The sequence below is a fragment of the Hirsutella rhossiliensis genome, assembly GCF_020360975.1.
Source record: "Hirsutella rhossiliensis strain HR02 chromosome Unknown scaffold00001, whole genome shotgun sequence".
NCBI lineage: Eukaryota > Fungi > Ascomycota > Sordariomycetes > Hypocreales > Ophiocordycipitaceae > Hirsutella > Hirsutella rhossiliensis.
The window spans coordinates 4,989,860-5,003,239 of record NW_025408667.1 but is presented as its reverse complement, the minus strand read 5'-3'; the positions used below and the strand labels follow the sequence as shown (position 1 = coordinate 5,003,239).

The following is a 13,380-nucleotide window of genomic DNA, read 5'->3' as shown; positions in this document are numbered from 1 at the left end:
GCTGCCATCTCGAGAAGCTACAGAACCATCTCCAAAGCTCCTAACCCCCGACTTCCGGCCCTGGTCCATCATCCCAACAGCTTCTTCTCTCGTTTACGTACCCAACCCCCCCCGAATCAGGCTGCGTTCTCCGCTCGCCCCTCACGCGGCATTCACCATGGCCGACCAAGAGCCCCAGGACCGAGAGAAGCGGCTCAGGGACTTTTGCGAAATGTGCTCGGCTAGCGAAGAGATGGTACGTCGGCCCGCGCCTCCTGTTCGCTTCTCGTCGCCGGCTTCAAAGCGCTGACGTGCCCGAAATCACAGGCCCTGCAGTATCTCGAGGCCCACGATTGGGACCTGGTGGCCGCATGCAACAGCTACTTCGCAGATGAGGACGATACCGCCGACGGCACGCTTCCCAGCCTCAACCCAGACGAGCCCTACACTGGCCCCCGCACCCTCGACGGCCGGCCAGCTCCCCAGGTCTACCGCCGGAACCGCGCTCCGGCATCGCAGCCGAAGAAGAAGGGTGTTGCCACCCTGGGCTCCCTCGGGGCAGGCTCGCACCAGCACGGTGACGGCGATGATGACGAGGACGACGACTTTGATGGCGACGGAGCTGATGACGGTCGTGGCAACCTGTTTGCTGGAGGAGAAAAGTCGGGCCTCGCTGTGCAGGATCCGCAAAAGGAGGGCGGATCAAAAGGCATAATCAACGACATCCTGGCCAAGGCCCGAGCGTGAGTTCCCATCTTGCGCGTCATTCTTTGACATCGCACACTAACCGACAGTAGCAACGCCTCTCGGCCAGACACTGCATCGGACGCCGGCCCATCCCGTTTGTCCCGCTTCCGTGGCACTGGCATGACACTGGGTGGGGAGGGAGTAGAAAGCCGCGCCATCCCCGATCCTCTGGGCCTAGCCCGGCCCGCCAGCTCGCAGCCTCAAGAGCGCGTGTTGCACATCTGGCAAGATGGATTCAGCATCGACGACGGCGAGCTGCGCCGCTTCGACGACCCGGCCAACCAGGCCGATCTGCAGATGATTCGCTCAGGACGAGCTCCGCTGCACCTTATGAACGTGCAGCACGACCAGCCCATCGACGTCAAGCTGCACCAACACGACACCCCGTACGCGCCTCCGCCAAAGTCGTACAAGCCCTTCTCCGGCGCTGGTCACCGCCTCGGCAGTCCTGTACCTGGTGCGGGTGCAGGAACAAGCGCCAGCACTTCCGCTACAACTACGCCGGCAGCTGGAACCACCTCAACAGCGGCTGCCTCGTCATCGTCGAACGCCGAACCGTCGATCGACACTTCTCAGCCTACAATCATGCTGCGGATTCAGATGCCCGACGGAACGCGGCTGCCCGCCCGTTTCAACACTACAAACACGGTCGGAGAGGTCTACGGATTCGTCCAGGGCGCGTCGCCGGAGACGCGCAGCCGGGCGTGGGTCTTGGTAACGACATTCCCGAACAAAGAGCACACGGATAAGAACCTAGTCTTGGGCGAGATGCCCGAGTTCAAAAAGGGAGGGACTGCTGTGGTCAAGTGGGCGTAGACCGTAGCCATGACACGACTTTGAAGGCAGAGGGAATCGGCGGAGTCGGGCGGCGACGCCATAGATACTGCCATGTAATCAGTAGATTAGGTTGACTCTGGCAGGCGGGCCAATCGCACCTCGAGGACAACCATGGCTAGACCAGTTTGCACCAAGGAAACGAGCAGGTAGCTGAAACCACAGAAAGCTGCCAAACCTTAGCCTTGCCAATGTCATCTTGATCATTCTCAACGCCGCAGACTCCGACCAAGAATGGTATCGTGAAACGACAAACGCCCAAGCGCAACATGACACGTAACTCGAAGCAGGCGATGCGAAGCCGCTCTGATGCACTGCGGGGTTTGCTGCCGACACAAAGCGACGCCCGCCTACCCGGCCGGCCCGTCCAAGAACTTGAAGTGCTCAATGGCAATCTGGCAGTTGAGCATGGCGGCGTTGAAGCGAGCCTCTCCCGGAGGGAGGACGACCATGAGGTAGGTGTTTGTGGTGAACTTGAGGATAAAGAGATTGAAACGCATGCCTGCCTTGTGCTCCATGCGGATGAATTGCTCGGCGTTGCGGGGCGTGCCGGTGAAGCGCGAGATGCTCTGCTTGAAGTGCTTCATGATGTTGGACATGCGCTCGAGGCGGTCCTCTGTGGGGTTCCGGTGGCCTTCTTGAGAAGTCCAGGAGGAGACGGCGAGGAAGGACGTTCGCTCAAACAGGAGCAGCTCCTCGGCCTCGATGGCCAGGCCGAGGTTGGCAAGATTGCGCTCAATGACTGCGAGGTTGGGAACCAGGTCGTGGATGATGGAGGCCCAGGCCTTGTAGAGGCTCTGATCCCAGATGGAGGTGGCAAAGGGCGTCAAGTCGACCGAGGCCGCATCGCCAGTGACAGAAGCCGCGTACTCGACCGTCTTTTGGCGGACGAGGCGGACGCGCTCGTCGTAGACGGACTCGCGGGCGGTAGGGACGACGAGGTCCATCTTGTGGATGAGGATGTAGATGTTTGCGGCAGGGGAGAACTGCAACAGGGCGGAGAGGATGGAAACGTAGGTGGCGAGGTCGCGGTCGACGTCGCGCGACTCAATGTCAAAGACGTAGATGAGGACGCCGACGTTTGAGAAGACGTGTACACGCTGCTGGGACAGGTAGTTTTCCATAAAGGCTTCCTGGCCGCCGCAGTCCCAGAGGTTGAGGGTAAGGTTTCCAAGGAATTTGACGTGGGAGAGGTCAATGTCGATGGTGGCGCCTCTATGCCCAGGTTAGCACCGCACAGGCGACGACGGGAGGAAGGAGCACCCACAGGCGGCGAGTGTCGCGGGCAATGTAGTTGCTAAAGATGATGCTGCGCATGCTCGACTTTCCCGAGCCCGACTTGCCCATGAGCAGCACCTTTTTCTTCTTGGGCTTGCGCACCTCGCTGCGGACCTCGGACGACGCTTGCGGCGGAGGGGCGGCGGCGGCAGCGTCGGCCGGCGGGGTGTTGTCGGCCTGTTGAGAAGCCATGGCTGCGCCGGGCGAGCGTCCTGGGCTACATGCGGCCAGGGAGGCGTGGGTGCCAGAGGGAGGAGGCAGAGGTGCAAGAGGTGAGGTTGGAAGATCGCTTTCTCGAGGCTATGGATTGTGGGGTGGTTGCCCGGCGGATTGAAGTACCGAGCCACTGCACTGGTGCGGAGAGATACGGGCAGTCTGGATTCTCCCTCTAGTCCGAAAAGGGTAAGGTGAGTACGAAAACCTGGCCTGGGTCCTGGGGAAAGAAGTGGGTAGATTTGGCAAGTGCCAGGCAGACAATGTCACCGCTGACCCATTATCCCTTATCCTGATTGGACTTGTCGCTTGCAAGTATTAACGCCATCATCCATGGAACCAAAGAGATACCTGACTTGGTGACTCTTCACGACCGTACTTCACAGTATACACCTTGAGGGTTCCAAGCATCTACATGTTTAAAGCGCCTCACTGCTATAGTTGGAATTTTTACACCCACATTGTCGTGGTGTTTCTGCGTAACTGCATGCTGTGGTCGAAGAGTGTAGTTGGTAAATATTCTGGAGTCGCTTTGGACCAAAGATGCATGCTCAAAGCTAGCAAACACAGCCAAGAGCCCAGGTTCGAGAGAAGCAATAACTTTAAATCGGGGAATAGACACTGCCAGTTCCAAGCCCCTCGTCACCACCATAAAAGTGAGGGGAAGTTGCATGGGGTAGTGTCCAAGCAGTGCAAGCACCAACTGTTATGGGAAGAGCCACGTTTCATATCACTGCTCTAGCCGAGCATATTTATGGTCATCAGTTTAAAGATAAGTGAAGTTTCTGTCTATCAGAAGTAGCTTCGCTTTCTACTGCAAGTAGATGTTTTCTGGACGAAGGCTACGAAGCGATAGTCCAACCCTGCTTACCGCCTCCGACTTTGCCGTTTGCAGGTATTGAGATACGGGAAAAGAAATCGGTTGCTGCTTCGGGACGAGGAGGATCATAAGGGATGCTAGTTGGCATCGACGCCTACGGAAAGACGACGCTGCTTTCCCGAAACTCGGGCAAGCCGTCACGATGAATCCTTCATCTGGGCTCGACGTGGAGTCGATCCCTCACAGCAGGGGACGGGACTTTACCATATGAGACTTGAGCGGTAGGAATAATCTCTCCCACCGGGAGCAGTTACACGGTTATATAACTGGACTTGTTCCTGTTGCCTGTCAGCCCGTGATGGCTAGGTTACTGTCAGAGCAGAGAAGGGACTTATAATACGCGCTAATAACACCTCTAACGGGGGTGCCCCTACTTTTCCTGGCGTAGCGGTATCTAATCAGCTTCACAGTTACCGTTTCCTCCCTCCTTGACGTCCTTGAGTGTGTGTGGTCGTTGACCAGGAGGAGGTCCTTGTAACATTGGAGGGCCTGCCAGGTAGGCGTAGCAGTTGCCGTAGAGGGTTTAGCAGTAGAGCTTGCCGTGGTGGCGGCAATGATTAGGGAATCTTTGGTCCGGGGAGTTGATGGAGGCGGCCAAGTGTCCTTTGCCTGTGCCTCGAAGACGTTAAAATGGGTAGTTAAATGAGTGATATTGATAAATATCAAGTAAATATCTACTGTAGAATCCGACTTCATCTTACGCGAGCCTCACGCGAAGCCTTCAACGTCCACCGAATGTTGGCTTTTATTGTCTGGAAAAGCAGGAGGATCTAGGCGTCTTAATCAATCTGAAAACAGTTGGCGCTAACATGTAATACTCACTGATATCGACTGCGCTGTCAATCGTAATCGGACAGCAGACTCTTGCCCTTACTTCGTCAACTTCTTGAATACCTAGATCTGAGAGCCTATATCTTGATGCACCGAAGTGATACATCGCATAACCATTAAAGAGCTGGTCAAGATCATGCCGTATCTGTGGATTGATCGAAAGAGTTTTTCGAACGTTTCGAACACAATTAACCAAAGATAAGCGTGTATGCTGTAATGACTGGAGCGGTGTAATGTTATTGGTTCGTGAGTGGTTATATATATAATTTAGACGCTCATTCGAGACCACAGATTCTTTATAGAAGGATAAGAAGTCGTTTCCGAAATTGAAATATCGAACCAGGTCAGGGATGACCGGAAGGTATATATGTAAGAAAGAGTCCTCAGGGTATAGGATTTGCGGGAAGGCGAAAAAGGAGTACACTTCCCCTATTCCTGTTTTGAGTCGTAGATAGTACGGGAAGTCGGGAGTGCTCGGCGTGAGAGCTAGCTTTCCCTCATATTCTTGCTCAAAGGCGCATACGCTAATAAATTCCGCGGTCGATTTCGCAATCATATCGCAAATAAAGGGTCCGTAGATTTCATATAAAGTACCAGTAAAATGAGCCATGGCCTCCAGGAGTTGGTTAGGCTGCGACTCCCGGCGAAACAGTCGACGCTGAAAGGCTTTGAGTTCATCAAGATTTTCTTTACTCGTATCTTCTATCATAACTGCTAGGGCGGTATATATTGCAATTGCCTCCTGGACTTTTGGTGGCGTGAAAGGGTAGGTACTTGTGGCTATCCAAGCACCGGCTTGGATAATCGGCATAGTGCGCCGGAGGAAATCGGCGGCAAAGGCTCGTGTGTGAAAGTACTTGATAACGGCATTCTCTATGGACAGGTCGTACGCGGAGGGTGGTATCTGAAATGAGATGTCATGAAGATAGTGCCGAAGGATACCCTCGTACTGGTGTTTGAAGATTTTCGTATCCATTTGAGATGTTCGCTCTGTAGGCGTTGCGAGCCAGAGTTTCCTGGACGATAGAAATCGGACGAGCCTGGAAGTAGAGCGGAAGAAGCTCAAGCACAATAAACTAGAGAGTACCAAGCAGGGGAGCCAACGATTTAATCATTAATCTCGAAAGGACTCTTCCGGAGATCGTAGTTATCCCTACTTCTTTACCCAATAACATAAAGATAGCTCCTGCTAGTGCATTGCGATCCCCACTTCGGTCTGGCTCCGCGGTTCCAATTAGAGTTTACCACGTTCGCAAGAGGGCTACATAGCTAGAAGATATCTGCATGATGTGCTGTTTCTATTCTAAATATTGCCATGCGGGTCTAGATGCCGTATTTTAGGTCCATTCGGCGCGTGACACAAGTCTCAGCCACGGCGTAAGAGCATTCTAACGCAATACGAGGATGTTCTAGTTGCTTCCTTTAATGAAAGAGCTTAATGATACAAACCCTTTCGGGCTTAAGGTCAGACCTGCGGTTGGGTGTCGTTATTTCGCCAGAGAATAGCGGTGTAGGCTTTTGTTGTATAACGCGATATGTATTTTAAATGCACGGTGGGGTCAGTATAGCAGATAATGAGGCCGGAATTAATAATTCTATTGCTTGATCCTCTTGATTATGCGTCTTCCTGATGGACTGTAGCATGCTGTTAGTCACCTAGAAGCTGTCTCTGTTGATCGAATAAGGCGGACATAAAACCGCTTTCTGGATGATCTTGAGTAGATTGCGTAACAAGGCTTCTCGCAATACTTTCTGTTAGACCCTCAGCCAAGCCCACAGGTAAGAGACTTCTCTTCTCACGCTTATTAAAGAAGCAGACTGTCACTTTTGAAAAGCATGACAATAACTGCTCACCCGAACATAGACCCCGTTCTCCGTGATATTCTCGCTCGTGTTTCTGGCAGCTACTTTTGGGTGGGAAACTTTCTCACCCTACGCCCTCCAATACCCAGCCTCAGGTTATCATGGTGTCCGAGGAGTCGCTAAATTTGATATCTCGTTTACGAATGGCTTCCATCCGGCCGAGCCGACCTAGATCCCAAATGATGAGTTAAGAGATTGTAAACCCGAAATGTAGCAGGCTTGTGATGATTGTGCAAACCTGCATGCCATTAAGTGTACGACGACCATCGCGGCCCTGAAAAAGTGCTGCTCGCTTACAGCCGTATGTTTGAAGTATGTACGGAGTACCGCGTATCTAACTGTTAGAAGCCTAGTTATATCCGGATGGTCAAAGTCGTGCCTACGGAGTTTGCTCCCACGACCCCCCGAGCCGGAAAGAAAAACGAGTATAACACAGTGGCTGCCTTGATTCGACGGCCGCTATATCTGTCGATCACCATGTGCTAAAGGCTGGTGTGGCTTCCTGCCACACCGCCATTCCAGGTTACAATGAGCTAAATCAATGAAAGGACTATGGCCCACCCCAAAACAGGAGACCGGCCCCTTGCAGGGTCCGCCAATGCCTTGAGGAACGGGACTGAAGCATTCGGCTTGGTTTGACACTGACAAGTCTGTTGAAAGGAAAGATGAGGCTTGCTCCCGATAGTGTGGCTGCTTGACGCCGTTTTACCCGCCACAACACGATAGGCTTAGGGCGGGGTAAGGACGTAATGGAGCCTTTTCAGGAGCCATCATCTTGAAGGTCGAAGGAGTCCGAACCGTTGCGAATTATGCAGTGAAGGGTAACAATTTGTCAAGAATCGACCCAATGCCTCCGATTGATTACTCAAAGTGGGACAACATCGACACCGATTCGGAGCCAGAGACATCGCCCCAGCAAGCGCCAGCGGCAAAACCCACCCCGCCGGCCACGCATGCCTCGCCGCCGATGGGTACGTCAGGTTTGAGGGAAACGCACAGCAAGTCGGGGCATGTCGAAGCTGTCATTGTCCGATGCGAGGCCGAGAAACGCAAGTTTCCCCTCTGGTCTGCCACTATAATCCCTGCGAATCATAATATGTTTTCGCAGTCGGTGCCCTCCGTCCCAGCGCTCATCGAGGTCCCGCTGGTCCTCTATCGGACGGGGACTCAGTCCGTTAACGAGGCAGACCTCGATAACCAGATTGCTACGTACCTTAATATTGATGCCGACTCCGGGTTTGCACCTCTAGAATGGCAGTCATAAGTTGGCACCGTCGTGGTCGCGCGCAAGGACAGGAGGCCATTTTATCCGCAGTATCTTAAAGGAGTGTGGATGTTCTGCGACTATATCCTCGACCTATTCGGGGAAGGAGAAGGGCCGCCGAGATGGCTTTATAGCCACTAGGCATTCGAGAAATAGTAGGTAAATTATTATAAGGAGTAAAAGCGCTTATATCCTAGGAAGGGAGGGGAGCGAGATCCGGATAATTAGCGTGCGGCCCGGTTACCTTATTAGGTATAACTCTTCTACGCACGAAAAAGCGTATATAAACGATCGGATTAACTAGTGTTACTGCTTTTCTAAATCGCTACCCTTATATGCCCGTCTCGTTTACGCCGCTAAGTTTATAAGTCTACGCATTCTATTAAGCATAGCTCGATCTAGCGTATTATTAATAAAATCCTAGTATCTCACGGGACTAAGGAGTTTAATGCTATAGAGCGTAGTATACCTAGATAGTTAAATATAGAGGCTCGTAAAATCGTATTTAGAGGGTTCGCTATTAGTTAGACGATTTCTACGCAGCTCTAAGAGTACTTCTATAAACGTTTTACCCTAAGATTTATAGTTAGTAAGGACGAACGCTAGCGCAACGGGTAATCTACGTCGTGTGCATCTTGCCGATAAGAATTTAAAGTAAGAGCTAGTCGAATCGAGCGTATGCGACATAGGTCGGATAAGCACTGTCCCGACCGGGAGGGATAGTATCGCCAAGGTCTTCGTCTCCTCGGACTATAGAAGAATGCCGAGCGGTGGCCCGAAGTAGATGGTCACGTTATCTGCTAAGCAGTATCCCGGGTAATTGGGATCGATTATTACGTCTACGGCGGTAAAGTCGGCCCTATTCACAACCTTTAGGCCAGTATAGATATTCTTGTTCACAACCACGGGCATGCCCTAGGCGTAGAAGAAGACGCCGGGGACTTTGCAGGCAGAGTCGTCGCCTTGTCCGATAGTTCGCGCTACGATGTCTAGAGAAAGCGCGCCGCTACGCTAGGTATAAGTCGAGATAAAGATACGGATATGCCGCTAGTTAAAGCGCGCCTAGCCCACAACAGCTTCTATATTAAGGGCCTAGCGGGTGCGGTTTAGCGGCGTTATAGCGCGCAAACCATCGTGGAAGGTGATTTGCGAGCGTCCTATAATATTGGCATTGAGTAAGCTTAGATCTTTATGGGTCTGGCGCCCGTTACGAACTCGATCTAGGAGTGCACGGAGTTAGGGATCGTTGCGTGCGCGGACTTAGTCTTCGAGGAGCACCACGATTTTAAATAGATGCTACAATCTATAGCCGCTGTGGTGAGAGATGGTGGCTTATCGGAGGGATATCTCTGTTCGGTCCGGCGGTCTAATAATTAGTAGGCTTATCTCCCGCACGGGGGCGAACTGGTAGAAGTCTCCTATTAGTAGAACGATAGGCATGCCACTAAACGGTTCGTCCGGATAGTCACGGAGCGCCTATAGGTGGCGACTAACGTTGTGTAGAGTAGCTCCTCCTAGCATACTAACCTCGTCAATCACGAGCACTAGCTTCTATCTCTATACCTACTTCTTCGCCTCCGAGAAGGGGGGAGGCGGCTTATTTAGATCGCGATAGGAATCTAACCTATAGGCCGAGTAGATCGTCGTGCCGCTAATCTAGGCCGCCGAACTGCCCGATATGCCGGTTATCTATAGAAGATATAGCTAGTTCCTCGCCGCGAATACGTCCTTTAGGGCATCGATAATCCTCGACTTTCCCGTGCTACCCGGCCCGCTAGTATATTAAAGATACTAACCGGCTAAGTCTAGGTTAGTAGTATACTTATCTAGAAATAGGCAAACGAGTTAAAGGGCTATAGTCTATAAATAGTTTAGTGTAAAGCTAGCCGCGGTAGTGTGTCCTATCTCCGCGAAGCTAGTTGCCAGACTAACATCGATAAGTATCCGAGGGCCTTATTTATTAAGGTCGCTGCCCGGGAGCGCAGTAGCGGACTCCGTATCGCCGTAGCGAGCTAGGGTATCGTCGACGTCGGCGCTATCCGCGGAAAGCATAGTCCCCTAAGAACTACTCTTAATATCGTTAAGTATCCGAAGATATATTAGCTATTAGGCCTTAGCCGCTGCTTAGATATCGTCTCGAGATATTAGAAATTAGCATAAGGTATTACCTTAATTATAGGGTATATTCCGGTATAAATCCTCCTAACGTTATACTAAAGGTTGCTCCTCTTCCGCCGGGTTCTCCTCGCATAGATCGCGTATTAAGCCTCTAAGGACGGGTAAGTCTTTCGTAGCGTCCGTGTGCTATACGGCATTTCGCAAAATCTAGAGTAGAGCTCTATAGGCCTAACGATAAGCTATCGCTAGAGGCTCCTCCTCGTAGCGGCTATCGTTAAGTAGGTACTCGACGTTAATTATATCGTTACCCTCCGATCGACTAGCCTAGAGCTTCGCGTCTTTACGCGTATCCTTAGTAGACTTTCTTAAAAGATAAATATTAGAGACATAGAAACGGAGGCAGGGATAAAGCCGCGCTCGATGCGTCGTCTATATATCGGTTATATCGCCTAAGCTCTTAGAAATAAAGTTTTCCTAAGGGACGAATAACGCTAAATATAGGATAGAATTTCTATATAGGCCGTTAGACGGAGCTAAAACGGTACTAGGGGGTTAGAGAGTACCGCTTAATATATACTAGGTAATCGTCGTTATAGTCGTCGCTAATATATCCTTAAAAGATCGGGACAGCGTACTAGTCGGGCCGTCGAAGCTTTTATATCTAGCCGTTATAATCGGAATCCTACCTATCGAGAAAAATATAAGATTTATCTTTACTCTAACCCTTTCGACGCACTAAGTAAACTATTAATATATAGTTATATAGGTATAAGTCCCATAGAACATGGCCCCGGTAGGCGTACGCATCTAAGCATAGAAGCGTTCGCCCTCCTTGCCTTAGAGGGATGGTCTCCGGGGGCTATTTAGCGTCCGTTAGCTCGCCGGCCTAGTAGCGGAGATATGCCTATAGCCGAAAGATTGTCTAATAGAGGGCCGTTAAGTTTAGGAACGACTAATACGGCACGTTAGTAAAGTCGGTGTTATATCTAAGGAGGTAGTAATAGACCTCGACGGCTAAGAGTTATCGCTCGGACAAGATACGATTTACCGTTCTTATTAAGAACTAACGGCTCTTATTTAAAACTCCCTACTACCTATCGTCGGGCAGGGTAGGACCTAGCGCGCGATACCTCGCACTACCGGCTTCGCGGAGTTAGCGGGCAACCTCGGTGGTAAGAGCAATGCGCTTCTATATCGGCGTATCTAGTTTAGTAGCGTAGTTCGTAATATAGTATACTATAGCTAGGCCCTTAGTTTTAGTTAAGATTATCGAGACGTCGTGATTATAACGAAGGCCGACCGCTAGTAACTTATTATACCGGTTAACGAGCGGATAGTTGCGCCGGATCTAAAGTAAGCTATCCTCTATAAACCCTATCTCGTCGACGATCTTCTACGGTGCTTTAAAGCGGCAGGCCGTCCGTCCCTATAGATCCGCACCCTATTCGGCAACCCCCTTTAGAGAATACTTAAGGTAGGTATACGTATAGGAGTGCACTTAGCAATAGTACGCGACGAAGTTAGATTCGTCTTCGAAGGCCGTAGTAAGAGCCGAGGTGCTGGTTATGACCTCCCTTATAGGATAGATAGGCTTCCTCTATTATCGCACGGCTTTTCCGGCATCTTTATCTAGATACTCGTGAAATATAGAGTCTATATATCGGATTACTTAGGCACGATATACTTCTTCCGCGGGGTTAGCTATGTCGTCTATTAGGTTCGGCAGTCGTATATTGCCGTCTAGCTAGAGGAGTCTATATAAGTAGAGGCTGCCTCGCTCGTTCGTTTCTACCGTAGCGTAGTAGTAGCTAATCTTCCCGAAGATCGATTCCTAGCCTATGTTTACGTATTTATTAAAGAATAGAGATATTTCTTAGTAGAAGAAAATAGCCGAGCTAACCGGATCTATAGTGCTAAGGGCGATTCTATTATACCTTTTACGGAGATCGGCTAAAAGTCCCTTTATAGACTTATAATCGTAGAGCCTATAAATAGCGAGCCTTATCTTTACCGGATTATTAATATCGTTAGGATTAATAGTAATTTAGATTATAGGCATACCGGCGCGGATATCTAGAGCTTATATCTTCCTCCGTATAAGTAAACGGGATTCGTTCGAGAGCGGCTATATATAGCCAAAAATCGATAGCTCGCGAAGTAAGACCGATACGTCGGGGTCTAACGTAGTCCTCGTCTCCTATATCTCCGCCTCGGCTCTCTTTAGTCGGTCCTCGGTTAAGTTCGCATAGGCTTACTTAAGTCTATAAAAGGAATCTTTAGCGATATAGGCTATGCTAATACGGCGGTTAGAGGAGCGAAGGAGGGTGTTAAATACTAAGAAATAAAAGATAGGATAGGTAGCGAATCGGCCTCTATACCGTTATAATATATATCTAGCCTAGTAATTAAGAGAGTGATTTAGGTGACGGTCGACACTATCGCTTTATCGGCTATAACTCGAGTCGTACTTCGATTTCGGGCCGCCCCTTCCCTACGGAAAAAGCTTTAGAAATATTCGAGGGAAGAAATCTTCGTATAGGTTATCTACGAAATCCGCACTACGCTCTACTCGGATAAATAGCTAATCTCCCATAGTTTAGACCTATATAACGCACGGTATAAAGTTGCTATATCGAACCGGATTAGCGTTAACGATATTAGCTAGAAACGATAGCTTATCGGTATCCGCGAAGGCAGCCGGTCCGTCGAGGGGAAATATACCGGACGTAGACGTCTTATAGACGGTGTTAACTTCTAGGCCAATAATAGCCGAGTCGGGGATAAGAGTCGCCGGCTTACTAGGGGATAGTTAAGTCTGCTTAGTAGATAGAGTATAGTCTAAATCGTAAGATTTAGCCGTAAGAGTAGGATTAATCGAGTTTACTAGTTTATCGATACTTCTAAAGTTATTTTCCTCTAAGCCTCGATTAGTGTCTAGGACTATATAGTTTGTTTATATCTTCTTAACGGTCGACGGTTCCTCCCTTCGTATACGGTCTATAATAATGGTCGGAATAGTAAAGCCGTCGGCATACTACTAGCCGTCTATCTCTGCTTAGTTAATTGCGATATCCTCGTAAAGCGGGTTATTCCTTTATAGCTATGCTAGGGCAGCTGCTACTCGAGATTTACGCACCTAAAGCAGGTGTCTGACGTCTGCGGAGCTAGGCCTACCCGAACCGCTCTAAGAGACGTGGATGTTCTTAATAGCCTATAGCAAGGGATAAGGTAGAACCGTGGCTACTAGATCGTTAACCTTATTCGGAAAGACGACGATATATCCCTTTACGTGCTTACGGTAACTAATTCCCGAATAGGTCTTATTATCGACCGTGAACTTAGTGATATAGCTAAAAGGCGTATATAGGGCAAT

At 50.1% G+C, this 13,380-nt stretch overlaps 3 protein-coding genes across 3 annotated transcripts; 2 read left to right on the top strand and 1 right to left on the bottom strand.

The window, feature by feature from the left end:
- Nucleotides 1-157: 157 nt before the first annotated feature.
- Nucleotides 158-1,542, top strand: HRG_00639 (SEP domain-containing protein; the record flags this gene model as incomplete). The annotated part of the gene is made up of 4 exons (XM_044859110.1): nt 158-235; nt 307-722; nt 774-1,183; nt 1,235-1,542. 4 exons carry the CDS (start codon nt 158-160, stop codon nt 1,540-1,542), a joined length of 1,212 nt encoding a protein of 403 aa, XP_044725510.1.
- Nucleotides 1,543-1,910: 368 nt separating this feature from the next.
- Nucleotides 1,911-3,030, bottom strand: HRG_00638 (Gtr1/RagA G protein; the record flags this gene model as incomplete). The annotated part of the gene is made up of 2 exons (XM_044859109.1): nt 1,911-2,775; nt 2,828-3,030. 2 exons carry the CDS (start codon nt 3,028-3,030, stop codon nt 1,911-1,913), a joined length of 1,068 nt encoding a protein of 355 aa, XP_044725509.1.
- Nucleotides 3,031-7,472: 4,442 nt separating this feature from the next.
- Nucleotides 7,473-7,889, top strand: HRG_00637 (uncharacterized protein; the record flags this gene model as incomplete). The annotated part of the gene is made up of 1 exon (XM_044859108.1): nt 7,473-7,889. One exon carries the CDS (start codon nt 7,473-7,475, stop codon nt 7,887-7,889), a length of 417 nt encoding a protein of 138 aa, XP_044725508.1.
- Between the last annotated feature and the right edge of the window lie 5,491 nt (nt 7,890-13,380).